The following is a 14318-nucleotide window of genomic DNA, read 5'->3' on the forward strand; positions in this document are numbered from 1 at the left end:
GCAATTTTATCCGAATCCTCTCTCTGCAGTAAACTGTTCTTTTTCAGGCAATAACTCTGGTAACTGGCAGTGAGCCCCCAGACAATTTTGAATCACAGCCTGCAGCTGGAGCACAAAGCTCATATTGGTTGATCGCTGTGCTCTTTTTACATGGCACGAGCTGTGGGCAGTGTCACCAGGACACACGAGCCTATCCCGATCTCACTGCTGGTTGTTTTTTTTACGCTCTCTGACACGAGGGAGGGGGGTAAAGGCATTTCAAAGATATGTGCACCAGAATGACCTCAGAGTGAATATATGACAGGGAGCCTTTTTGAATAGTAACTGACCTCAAGCGATGTCAGTGGTATTGTCACTTAAGGTGAATTTGTGATGTCTAAAACAGACAGTGTCTGAGCGAGAGGACCCTCCGCTCGCTTTTCTGCTCTGTAACTTCTCTTTGAACTTCCTAAGTGCTTCATGAATACAAATCAAATCCTGTCTTTTATCATGTTGTCTCACATGGCAAAATGTGCCGTGACTGCCGGCATGGGAGATAGCTGTAGCAGAGGCTAATTCAATCACAGGGGCCCAGGCCAGAGTGTGAGGGATAGTTGACTCGAGGGTTGCAGCACTTATCTACTGAGATGAAACGCCAACATACACATCACATAAAAAAACAACAAAGCTGTAATGAATTTTTTTTTTAAAAGGGAGGAGGGGGGAGGGGGGGATCATGAAACAGTCTCATCATCCCTCTTCTCCAACTGATAACTGAAAGCTGGAGGGCATTAAAGAGAAAAAAACATAAATCACACTGCAGTACGCTGGCCGACTAACATTAGAAAGCTGCATGCTTACTTAATGAATAATTGACCGAATCCATTCCCTTCAATCAAACGGAGGCAGACATAGCTTCTGAAGCCAAAGGTTGTGGCCTTGTAGCATTTAAGGCGCTCTACCTTTGCTCGTGCGTCCCGCAGAGACCGGGGCTGATGGGATTGTTGGGGCGGATGGAGCTCCAATAATGTAACTTCCATGTTCTGTAAATTGACAATTGTCTGTTGTTCTTCCTGGAATCGCACAGAAAAAAGAAAAAAAAACAAAACAGGAAATGATGGAAAGTAGCGTTAAGAGGATCCTGCACTGACATCACCTCACAGGCCGTTTATGCCAGAGAGTAAGTGGTGTGTTTTTAAAATGTTAAAAATAGACTGTTCATCAGAAGACAACGACTTAAGCGGCTGAAAACAGGAAGGTTTATTATGACAGGACGAGTTAAAATGGATGACTAAGCATCCAGCTCCTCTGGTTTTTTTCCATTCATCTGTGAACGCTGTTGTTCTTTTAACTTTTTCTCGTAGCGTTTGTGGGAGATCTACTCGACATGTTCCCCCTGGAAGCAGCTGCAAAAGAGCCATTTCTGGAAACGCCATGACACCTCCGTCAGGAGCAGCAGACGCTCTGTAGGAGGCGGCGTGCCTGCGTATATATACGGGCCCCTGAGGACATTTTCCCCCTCGTCAAAACCTGCAGGCAAGAAGCAGTTAGAGGAGCTGGATAAATATAAAGACACTTCCCTCTTGTATTAGGTACGACTAATTAGATTTGATCTGCGATCCCCTTCAGGCTCCCACCACCTACTGTAGTATTTAAGCTTGTGCTGTAGAAACCATAACTGTTTATTAATAGGGATATTAATTACGGTGCATCGTGTGCAGCCAGGTTCAGACTCTACCTTTGCCAATAACAATGCAGTGGAGGCACCATCAGCTTTTGATAAGGTCAGTGGTGCAGAAGTGCAGCAACTAAAAACCAAACTTTCTCATTATGGAGCGCCTTCTTAACTCAGAACGCCACTCCTCATAAAGGTTTGACTTTTATCCATTGAGAGACTCGGCAATGTAAAATAACAATGAGAACAACAGCATCCACTTTGAAGGAGAAAGAAAGCCAAAAATAATTCAATGATTAATGCATGGCCTGTTGTTTCTGATAAAAAAAAAACCCAAAAAAACCTGCACAACTTCAGGGCCACATCGTGTCTGAGGAGCGCGTTTATAATATCTACACTGTGATTAGTGGAGCCTGGGGTTGCCTCGGTGATTAGCGCTCTCAGAGTACGATCATTGATTTGAACAGTATCTCGTTTTTTTTTTGTTTTTTTTTATACCCCCGAACAATCCTGCTTCCTATTAGCACATTAAAAGATATCTCACATCATGGAAAAAAAGACACAGGAGACGGTCATTGAAAAATAAAAATAAAATGAAAATTAGCACGGCTCGGCGTCCCCCCCCCCCCTCGCTCTCAGGCCGACTGAGAGGTGAGATTTTTGTAAGAGGCTGCGATGATGATCTCTTTGAAACGCGGTTTCACAGAGCGAGAACATTACCTCGGCTGCAGGATGAAACTCCTCAACTCCTCTTCTCAGTTAATTATCCCGGCAAGCTCCGGCAATTAGGCAGGTTTCCATTTACTCGACCAGTTCAAGGCTATGAACTAATAGTGTAGATTTAATAATGTGCTATTTATGAGGTTGGGAGGATTAAGAGGGAACTCATTTGGGGCTATATGAAAAATACTGAAGGCTTTTTCGAGAGCTGTGGAGTAATTGTTCTTCATCGCGGTGGTCCTGCAGCATCTCACGCATGATTTCCGCATGAGCCTTAAACAAAAGACAACTCCAACATCCACAGTTAGACCTCTGGATCCAACAGTGTGATCTTCATCATCTGGTCCAACTCAGCCTCCATCTTTCTTTTGCAAAATCAGTGAGAACTGTCAGCGGTGATGACTCAGTACCAGAGAGACTAAAATAGATCAGTTATATCCTCGTCTGTCTCAAAAACACACTGCCTCATTTTCCCATTTCTTTTTATTCTGTGAATTTTTTTTTTCTGAGTACACCGTTAAGTGGCCTCTTAATAAGAGCAGCTCTAAATCGACCTTATTCTCATATTTCATACGGTAGAGGTCTCCTATCCAGGCGAATGTACCCTGCCGTTCATCATCGCCATTGTCCAGGGTGAACAGGCTGTGAGCGGGTACGGGGAGTTGTTTTCCAGCAGGACCAATCATTGAAAGAATAATGAGGAGGGTTTAAGCAGCTCCCAGGAACATACATCTCACCTCGCCTGCTTCTGAGCAGAGTTTGTGTTTTCAAAATAAAAGCCAACATTACTAAATAGGCTGCTGGCCAAAATAAATAGCACTGAGTGCTCTTTTCAATTCTGTGCATGTGTTCAATTAATCTCAATCGATCTGTATGTGTGGAGCATCAATTCACAACAAGAGTCATCTGAACCAAACTCCTTATTTAGTTATTCACAGAGAGCCGACGTCTCGCCCCCGAGAGGAAGAAGTTAGAGACAGGGGTGAGAAAACAGCTGTTTTTAACAGGAAGAAACCTGGAGCAGGACCAGGGGGAGGGAGGGGGGAGAGAGAGAGGAGAGGGAGAGAGGGAGAGAGAGAGAGAGAGGAGAGGGAGAGAGGGAGAGAGGAGAGGGGGAGAGGGAGGGAGAGAGGGAGGGGGGAGGGAGAGGTGAAGACGAGCTGTGGGAGAGAGGGAGGTGGGGGATACAGCAGCCACATTAGTAATAACAGCTTCACTAATTGAGATATTAATAATAATAATAATAAAAACTATAATAACAATAATAATAATATTAATAATAATAACACTGTTGACATGTTTGTAGCTTCTCTCAACACTTCATGTTACGATATATATATATATATATATATATACATACATATAAATATATATATATATATATATATATATATATATATATATATATATATATATGTATATATATATATATATATATTTATTAATATATTAATTATATATATAGTTTAATATATAGTGTTCCTTGGAGAAGCAGCTAGCTAAACCAGTTTGGGTCCATGTTTGGATGCTAACATGTTTTCAGTTTTCAGCTTCACTCGTGTAACATTAATGTTGTTCGTCCTGAAAGCTGTGAAGCGTCCTTACCTCCTCCTCCACCTCCTCCTCCACCTCCTCCTCCTCCTCCACCACCACCTTCTCCTCCTCCTCTTCATCCCGCTCTTCATCCACACGTCTGAACTGCAGCAGTGATCTCCTGGATGTCCTCCATTACTGCTTGTTTTGGCCCCACTCACCCACAGTGAAGGGTCTCTGGCGCCCCCATCTGTCGCTTCCCGGTACTGCAGTGTTGTAAACACTGACTGTGGGCAGTCACAGTGGACCGAGCATTAAATTACTGGGGAAAATAGACACTCAGTTAAAAGTTTGAAATTGGGTTTTCCAGATGAAATTACAGCGTCCAGACTGATGGAAAATTAAGATTACTGTGCTGGACAAATCATAAAATACTGATGGTTTAACTGCAGCATTAAAACCCGGAGTAGAGAACGCTCCTGGGGAAATAAAACTATAATAAAATTACACAGTTTCAAAAAGTCTAAAGTGGAGAAAGTATTGAAGAAATAAAAAAAAAAAAAAAAAAAGCCTGCGGAAAATAGTTGAAGCCCACTTTAGATTTTGTAGATATACTTTTCAATTAAAAAAATATTGGTACATAAAGTAATAACGGCTGCAGCTGCGGCAGAGTGCACTGCCGATTATCAGATTATTTAAGGTCTGGACAATACGGACGGATGATTTTCAATTAGTAAATAAATACACTTAATTTCCTGACCCAGACAATCAAGCCAGTCAACAGTAAAAAGCCTGTTTAATTGCAGAATATATTGACAGTACAGTACAGCAATAAAAACACTGCCATATTGCTCCTATTTTACATGACTTACACAGCTGCTGTTCAGCTTATGAAACAAAAACAGTAATACGGTACATGTACAGTAATGATGTGAAACACAACATACAGACAGGCTCGCAGAGCGCTTCGCCCATCGCTTCCCCACTGACAGCTGGCCGTGTTAATTAAGAAATGCACAATATTAGAATAATCATACGAGCAAAGAACAAAGACACAGAGCATTCGATCCCTAACGGCGGCGACGCCTTCGTCACCGCCGGCTCTAAAAAGGGACAAACTGGGCTGAAACGACCGGTCACACGGGGAGCAGACAGCACAGCCACGAAGCCCACAGACGGAAACAAAAACCAAACAGAAGAATAAAAACCAAAAAAATATGGATTACTTTGTACGTACGCATTACATACATGACATGAAATGACTTGACATTGGTTCATGGTCATTACTCTGAACTGGCCTTCATTCACCACATGTTACATCCTCTTTGTTACTTGTACCACAGTTCATGTGTCACATGAGTGCTGTTTCATTTCACTACAAAGCTTCAGTTTGTAAGTAAGGGCACCACAGCTGCTGCGTCACAGCCTCCTTCCCCCTCAGCTACCGCAGGATCCTGGGAGCCGACCTGTCGTCAGTCATTGTCTTGCGGAGCCTCACGCCCCGGCGTATTGACACCAGCACATCCTTGTCTTCCTGGGTCATGGAGGACAGCTCCTGGGGCACGCACAGAGCCGGATCCCCTGGCAGTGAGCTTTGAAAGGGGAACTGACCCTCACCGAGGGCGTGGGCGCTGGCTGCCAGCTCCCCTATCTTCTCCACCAGGCTGTGGCGGTTGGCAGCGAGCAGAGGGTCCTCCTCAGCACTGTGGGCGGCCATGCCGGGGGCCTGCTGGGCATAAACAGTCCTGTCCGCCCCTCCTCCGCCTCCTCCGCAGCCCCAAGCTGTGTCGGGGAGGCTCATCCGCTTTGGAGAAGCCCTCATGTAGTCACTACTAGATGGGTCATCAGCGTACAGAAACTCCTCGCTGCCCACGCGATGCTGCGACGGGCTGGCATACCCCGGAGAATCTGGCACTGTGGGCGTCTTAACTGGCACGATGGGGGGCCGGATGGGGATGGGGCCGGACGTGGACGGCGTGCGTCTCACTCCAGTTTTGGAGGACGGCGTCCTGCGGATGGTGGCCGTCCCCGACGCGATGGCTCCAGAGCTGCTGCTACCGCCTGCACCGTTTGGAGTCCCCTGCAGGGTCTTACCTGCAGGCAGACCTGCTGTGCTGGCGGGCCTCTTGGTTTGGATCATGCGGCGGTAGCTCTGAGCGATGTTACTGTGTCGCGGGATGGTGGAGGACTTGTCAAAGTCGGCCTGGCCTTCACTGTCAGCATCCCCATTGAGAGAGTAGCATTCATAATCAGAACCTAGAAGGTGAAAGAGAATCATGAGAATGTATTTTTAATAAAAGCAGTTTTTCTGCAGCTGTTGACTTTTATTCCATAATTATTTACTTTAATCATGTCAGCGCTGAAGGCAGGGGGTACTGCCCTTTGAATGACACAACAGTGTCAACACATTTACATAGAAAATAGAAATCCTGTGCTATAAATGTCTGTTGAGGCTGAGAGTGGCACCTTGAGAGGGGATGGTGTCCTCGGAGCAGGAGGGGGTGTTGGTCTGGGTGCTGTAGCCGCTGGAGTACTGCAGAGAGTCCCTGCTGCTCTTCTGCTGCTCCATACTCAAACCTCGGGTCAGGACCATAGCGAGAGTACTGGCTGCTGGAGAGAGCGGCTCGCCATGCTGAGACACACACACACACACACACACACACAGACGCACACAGACGCACACACACACACACATAGACGCACAGGCAGGTAGGACATACATAAAGATTAGCACACATTTACATATGCAATTCACCACACTTATATTCTCACAGCATACAAATTCATATGCTTAAATTTACATTTTTCACTCTTACCTTGGCTGCAATGGTTCCTGGGCCGATTCTCGCTCGGTGCGGATCATCTGGTTGCATCCCAGAATACCCCAGCGGGCTGGGCGGAGCTTCAAGTTCTCTCATCTTATCCACAGACTCCCTCCTACGCTGCAGAGTGCTGGCCAATGATGGCTCGCAGGAACTCGATTTGGCCCAGTCCTGCGGTAGCAGAAGGAAAAAATGAGACTGTCTCCCAACTGTGCATCTCCGGCGCTCGCCGTCCAACAGTTAAACATGGAAGCTGCTGATTTGGCTCATGAGCTGGTTAGAAGCTGATGCAGACATTAGGCTATGTGAGTGTTGTTAAATGAAGAGAGCCGTCTCAGTTTGGCGCATCTTTGCGAGGAAAGATTGGAAAAACTGAGCTTGATGAGAACCAGCAAAATGAAGGCAATAAAACACAAGAAGCAAAGAAGCAACAAAGTTTTAAAAAAAGAGCAAACCCAAAAGTGAAATTGCAAATGAAAACAAACCTTCCAGCTAGGAACCTTTGATGTAGGTGAGGGGGTGTTGGATCCAGGGGAGTGGTTAAATGTGGGGGACGCAGGAAGTATGACAGAGAGAGGCCTGATGGTGCCAGTGTGAGAGAAAGCAGGGCGAAAGGTACCGAAGGATGAGCATGAGCCAAACTGCGGAACGGACAGACAAGTCTGAGTCAGAGTGCTCGACACCCGTGAATAGTCCACGTCAAACCGCCCCGCGGCTGCCGAGTGGAGCCCACAGGCCTCTTAACAGTATAGAAGATAACACTGAGTAAAAAATGCACAGCACATTGTGTGTGTTTGCGTGTGTGTGTGTCCAATAAAGCGATGAGAAGCATGCAGTACTAACCGCTGTAGGAGAGTTGCACTCGCTGACAGACTGGCAGGTTTCTGAAGCCTCAGAAGAGGCTGAGCTTGTTGATTTCTGGGTAAAGGGAAGATGAAGAAAAAAAAAAAAAACAGTGGAGGGAAAGAGGAAATGGAGAGAGAGGTGTAAGAGATGAACAGGAAGAGGGTGGGAGTTGGAGAAGAGTGTTGATGAGCTTTAGGAGGAGGGAGGTGTTTTCATCTCTGAGGGGGTCTATATAGCGAAGTCTAGATTGAAAGTAAAGTAAGATCATTTATTCAGAAAAGAACATTGCATCAGTCGGCCTGCTGGTGAGTTTGTTATGTACACTGCGATAAGTTCAGACCGTGAGAGCTTGAATAACTTTATCAGTCCAGGGAGAAAAAAAATCAACATTGGTAACTGGTGAAGCTCTGCTGCAGCGAGGAGCTCTGACTATCAAGCTCTTACTGAGACTATGAGTCTACCCTCTGAAATACAAACAAGACTGGTGCCAGAGAAAGGACAGAGGACTATTTTAGTTTCTGTGTCATCCTGCCCTGCAGCATCACTGCTTGTGTAATGTGTGGCGCTAACGAGTCCTGCTGCAGTAACATCCACTCATTTCCTCCTGATCGAAGTACGAACTGTAGTGTGACGGCTTGAGACTGCTACTGCACCTGGCTGGCGATGTCAGAGGGCATGGGCGACGGAGGCTTCGAGTGGGTGTTGGCGTCCTGGGACACGAAGCCCGAGTCGTGGGAGGAGACGCTGCTGAGCCGATGTGCTCCGGCCGAGGGCATCTGGAGGAGGCTGTCGACGAGATATCACATCAGTGTATAACTCTACATGTACAGAAGATGAAGTGAAGTGCACTCGTGTTCGCATTTACTAATTACATGACAACTGAAGTGAATTAAAGAGTTGTACTGCAGTTCGGTGTTGTCCAGCAGAGAGCAGCACAAACCTGCCAGCAATGACTCAGTCCGTAGTTTTCAAGAACTAAGAAGATGCATCATCAAGGTCAAACTTAAAGGGGCACTACGTAGTTTTGGAGAAGAAATTCAAACTAATTCAATTATTTATTTCTTCCATAAGTGAATAAACAAGCTTTTCTCAGAGGAAAACCGCAAAACACCATTTGAAGCCAGAACGGTGGCAGGGTCCGCCACATATAAACAAAGTAAAACAGGATGAAACTGTGTCGTCCTTTAAGGTCAGATCTTTCTCTCTTCTGATTGAAATTTCTTCCCCAAAACTACGGAGTGCACCTTTAAAATCACAATCAACTGTCCAGTCACATCGGGGGGGGGCCTGACCTGACGGCAGCTATGACGGACAGTCTGTCGCATTAAAAGCGTTCCCTGCGGGGCGGCCGGGAAACTCACATCTGTGATCGACTGTCAGCTGTTTGAAGAATCTTCAATCGTAAATATAACTTGATGTGCTAAACGTCCCTGCAGCCAGCCGGCACAGAAGAAACTCTTTTAATGTGAAAGGTCGTCTTTTATAGCTGCTGTCAGTCCCTGTCAGCAGCGCTGAGGTTCACTCGTGAACATACACCCGCCCCCGGAGCAGTGATGGGTCAGTTGTCTGTACTTAATTGTGGCCTTGATAATGCATCTCGCTTTCTAAAAAGGAGAAGCTCGAAAAAGCTAACAAAGAAAATGAATTATATCCAATTTTTGTTGTACAATTTGTTTCGAGTCTGAAAAGAGGATTATTATCCCGTATCAGAAATGTTTCAATACATTTCAAAAAAACATTTATTATGTTATCGAAGAAAAAGGCTAATTAAGTGTCCTATTAAAATGTGTTCATCATTTTATTCATTCATACAAATACAAATTACTTTACAGATTTCTTTGCTGGATCTGTTTCATTTTGGCATCAGAGATCTTCTACAAAAACAGTATTCATGTAAAAACAAACAGGATTGTGATCAAGACTCTGGTATTTTTCCCTCCTCATCTTGTTTCTGAAACTTGTTGTGGCAGGGTTTGTGTAGAGGCCGTAACGAAAACAGCAAAACACGGAATGAAAAATTGATCACAAAAGCAGAAAGAACATGAAGACAGCGTTGTGCGAAAAGTCCAAATGATGCTGTTCGTCTAATTTTGGTGCATCAAAGAGCATTAAAAAGTTATTTCTTCTTTGATTTTACTTTCCCTCTGAACACCAACAGCTGTCTTCACACTTTCTGCCTCTCTGCTGCTGTCGATCTCACTCAGCGTTACTTCTTTTGTCACCCACGCATTTCTAAATGTGCGACCTGTGCTTTTCAGCTTCCCATCTGGAATATATCTGAAAATTATCATATCTCCTTAATGTTCGTCCTCTAGGATGACGCTCAAGGAGACGTGCCAAATTAAATATGACAAAATCAAATAACCTTAAATGATTCGACGATCTCCTGATGTCCTCGTTCACTTAACGAACACTCCTTGTTTTTCTTCCAACTCGCAGCCAAGACCTTCGTCTCGCCATCACATTTATAAAACGTCTGTGAATCACCGTTATATTGAGAAAATCCTGTTATACTTGGGGATTTTCAATTTTTTTTCTTATCCACAACTCCACCACGGCAAGCCTTTCTACTAAAAAGGAGAGAAACGCTATGACCTTCGGCTTGTCAAAACCCTTTTACAGACTTAGTGGATAAACTGAAAAATGTACAGCGATCAAGCTGAAACCAAGGTTGCTTCCACAGAAAAGCTGACATTTGGGAGATATAAACTTTTCAAGGACTGGTCTTATTTTACCCTCCAAACATCAAGCTAACTGACAAAGTAACGGTTTTAATGCGCGTTACGAACGTTCAGTCTGTGTAAAAGACAGACGGAAAACAGGCGGCAGTGCTGATTGGTGCAACTATCAGGGAGGCTGTCACACGCGAGGTGTTAACTTGTGATAACCCGGTTCGATGATCCTGTAACTCGACATTACAGGGTTTTATTTGTAAAGAAAATCTCGTCTCGTGACCTGGAGAGCACCTCCGACCCATATACGCGTGATTAAATTGTTGAACTATCACCATCAGACTTCCTAAAAATGTGGGATTTTGGTTCTCATGCAGGCTCACGGCTGTCAGGCTGTAATGTTTCACAGCTTTGGTCCTAATCTGGCTGTAAGAAGCTTGAGAAGTGCAAATCTGCCAGGAGCAAGAGCCGAGAAGCTGGCAAGACACACCGTGCACAGCATGTTGACTGTCACTGATAGTCTGTCTCCGGCTGTGTGCTGAGGGAGCGAGGTCACCTGACAACCTTTAATAATTCATCCACCACAACAACACATCTGACCCAACACACGAAACAGACCGCGTCTATATGTATGTGTGTGTGTATACTGGATGTACCTGCACATGCTGCTCTTCCTGGAGCCGGTGCTGCTCGGGGAGGAAGGAGGGGTCTGGTAGGACCAGCTGTAATCAGAACCTTTCAAGTCCCGGATCACCTGCGAGCAGCAACACATGACCGAGTGGTGACGATACGGTGGCAACAACAGAAGTGGACAACATTGGTTTTTACATGATGAGAGAGAAAAGACAGATTGTGATAAATTACTGTGGATTACAACTTGTTCCAACATTCACCCCCGAACAAGTTATTTTTTAAGCCGTGCTGAGGGACATATGAGAGGATTAATTAATTTGGAAACGGGTCAGTTCGGTCAGGCTGTGGTGAGACTAATAAGAAGGGGAGTAAGAGCAGACATAAAACGAGAGCATCCTCACATCCAACGTCCAAAAGCTGCATTAAAGCGTGTCTGTGCATTATTTTCTAATATTCTGCCAACAAACATCATGAGAAGTCAACACTTTTGACCTTTTCCCCTCGTCCATCTGCTGCTCTCAGCAGAAAAGCTCATTCATTGGTTACTAACATGTAGTTTCATTTTCCAGAAAAGGTTATTTAATATCTTTAAACAGATGGTTAATATAGCTTTAAGCAAATGTTGGAGTAAACAGTGCATTTGTTGGGGAATATTTTCACTGCCAGGCTGATCCCGCGTGGTGCTCTCAGGAGTATTTACAGCAGATGGAGTAAGAGGAACTCAATACTCCAAAAAATAAACCTATGAAGCCCTTTTTCTATAATTTAGGACAACAATGGATGTAAAAAATGTTATATTGAGCTTTGGACATACAAAAAGTACTTGTAAGTGGCCATCTCCATCATCATCATTATTTTAAACGACTTTTTTCCACATATAAAGTCCTCCACAAGGCCCGTAAACACACTTTAATGTGGAATAAAATTACTCTTTAATGGAGTAGCCCGTCTAAAAAGTGTTTCCAGCAGTTAGCTTACATAAAAGAGGCCGACTACAGTTAGAAATCAATATTATCGGCACGAACGCAATTGTAGAAAAGTGTCACAATCAAGCAGATTGACGGCCGTAAATTCAAACTCTGAAACTGCTTTACAGCGTTGAACTGGTGTTACCTGCTCACTGGCTGGTGGCAGCTTGTGTGGGTCTTCAGTCAGCACGGTGAGGTCATCAACAATGGCCTGTAAATGTGTTATCTCTCCCAGCATGGCGATCTCCACATTCTGGAGGGGAAAACAGGAATCGAATTAAAACAGCTACCAACAACAAGAGCGAGCACAGGAAGTCATCTGTAAAACATCAGTGCTGTTTGCACAACAAAGGCTGAGTGTCGCTCACCACCACCGGCTGCAGCATGTTGATGAATGTACAGTAACGCCCTCTCTCTTCCAGGAGGGCCCTGCGCACCGCCTGCTTCTCCGTCTCCTCCATCAGCAGGTACAGGTCGCTGACGTCCTGCATGGCACTGTCCAGCTGGGGGCGCAGGTTCCCCCGGCCTGCCCGAGGCAAAGCAAAGGGTGCAGAGAGAGTTGAGGGAGGGGGAGGGGGAGTGAAGTGAAGGAAAGCGTACACAGTGCAGGGAGAGAGTAAAAATAATGAGAGACGATTAGAAGACATGATGATAAACTGCTGGTGTGCTGCAGGTCAATGCACGGACGAACACCACACTCAAATGGTTCATGTGCATGAGGGATGAGAGGACACTCGGTAATAAGTTGATGCAAAGGAACCTGAAATGAACTTGATTAGACACACAGATGTAAACACAATGTGTGAGAGTCATTCAAGACCTGCATACCACAGTGACATGAGGTGATACTGAGGATGAACGAAGGCAGATTAATTAATGACGATGACCACGAAGATGTTGTATGATTTACGCAGACGTGTGCTGACCAGTTATAAGCTTTTAAAAGCCCCCTGCAGCGTATCCTGGCATTTTTGGTTCCATTTTAAACAAAGCACTCGAGGAAGGAAGATAGTTCGAGTGAATTCAGATTTGTGTCGCGCTGCACTGCCAGCAAAAAGCTCTCTGCAACACTATATATGTCTTTGGCTCTCGTTAAATCAAGAGTCCCATTTAGTCCATAAAAAACAGGAGTTTGGGTGTTTTTGGTAGAAGACGTTGAAACATTTGCTGCCACCGAAGAGCCAAATGTCAACTCATTAAAAAGAAGCTATTCTTGCTCAGAGGAACGACGGGTTGTCTGACTGAGATGTTGCCAAACAAGTGGAAGTTTCCTACCCTGTTAAAAAAAAAGGCATTTAGAAAATGGAAGGCTACTTTTAAAAACATCAAACAGGCCCGCTGCTACACTTAAATAGAGCAGAGCCATTGTTTAAGGATGAGTTCACCCAAAAATACAAATTCATTCATGCATTCATCGTCGACTCACCCTCTCTGCAGATGGAAAGTCAGGTGAAGTTTTCGTGCTGCAGCGTTCTCCCTAAACAACTGAAGTAGATGTGGACTAAAAATGTGAAAAAATACAACCAGAACAAAACAAACAAAAACAGAAGTGGCCTCTTACAGCTCGTCCAGTGTAACCCATGTCACCAGAAGGTCATAAAAATGTTTTTTTCACCCTTTTTAGAGGTGAAATCTTCAGCACTTGCAGCCGCTAAGCTGAAAGCATTAGCAGCTTTGGAGTGGGTGCACGAGTTCGGTTTATAACGAGCTGCGTGGAGCCATTTTGTTTTGTTCTGTTGTCTTTCCCCGTCTAATCCAATTGTTTAGGAGAACGCTGTTTTGCTGTGAAGCTCCAGAAATGTTTTGCGGATCACGAAACTTCACCTGACTTTCCATCAGCATGACAGCGAATTTTCATTTTTGGGTGAACTTACCCTTTATTGTTATCTGTAACACCTGTTCACTTATTTATAACTAAACATCTTTAATATTAGGATATTTACAGTGCATGCGTCGCTTGAGGAATAGCTCAACATTCAATTGTTTTATTTCTTGCAGAGAGCTGGTCGGGTCATATCTGTAAGATGGTAGCTTAGCTTAGCATAAATACAGGAAATGGGGGGAAACGTGTACGCTGGCTAGCTCTGCAACATAGCAGTGTTTCGTTTTAACACTTGTGTTTCTGTTTGGATTAAACAAACCAGATTAATTGAATGAATGAATTTGAGAGAAGCAGGTAGGTGGATTTTGTTATCTTTGGCAGAGCTAGGCTACAGCCGTTGTGCTAAGCTAAGCTTACTTTCTGCTGGTGGTAACATACAAGAGTGAGGTATCAATCTTCTCACCCAGCTCAGTGTATTTCCAAAAACGTCAAACATTCCTTCCTTTAACCAAAAATGCTCAGACAGCACAGGGTTTGCTTTGACTGGCAGTCTGATCTACAGATGACCACGATGCCTTCGAACATAAAAACTATCCCATGAAGTGCTCACACAGGACACAGCACAGCAGACATACCTAGCAGCTCTAC

The 14318-nt window shown here is 44.7% G+C and overlaps 1 protein-coding gene across 2 annotated transcripts in view; it reads right to left on the bottom strand.

Moving 5' to 3' along the window:
- Positions 1-4686: 4686 nt before the first annotated feature.
- The window catches only part of mtss1la (MTSS I-BAR domain containing 2a), a 28035-nt gene continuing 18403 nt past the window's right edge, over positions 4687-14318 (bottom strand). Inside the window, exons 7-15 of one of the 2 annotated variants that reach the window (XM_084364560.1) lie at positions 12217-12374; positions 11994-12101; positions 10904-11001; positions 8229-8361; positions 7573-7647; positions 7215-7370; positions 6724-6900; positions 6374-6539; positions 4687-6163 (exon numbers count right to left, since the gene is read on the bottom strand). In XM_084364560.1, the coding sequence (XP_084220686.1) occupies positions 5349-6163; positions 6374-6539; positions 6724-6900; positions 7215-7370; positions 7573-7647; positions 8229-8361; positions 10904-11001; positions 11994-12101; positions 12217-12374 (1886 nt within the window). In that variant the 3' untranslated portion in view covers positions 4687-5348. The remainder of the gene's footprint in view (positions 6164-6373; positions 6540-6723; positions 6901-7214; positions 7371-7572; positions 7648-8228; positions 8362-10903; positions 11002-11993; positions 12102-12216; positions 12375-14318) is intronic. The other variant, XM_084364561.1, reaches the window with a different exon arrangement.

The sequence above is a fragment of the Pagrus pagrus genome, assembly GCF_965226575.1.
Source record: "Pagrus pagrus genome assembly, chromosome: 10".
Classification (NCBI taxonomy): domain Eukaryota; kingdom Metazoa; phylum Chordata; class Actinopteri; order Spariformes; family Sparidae; genus Pagrus; species Pagrus pagrus.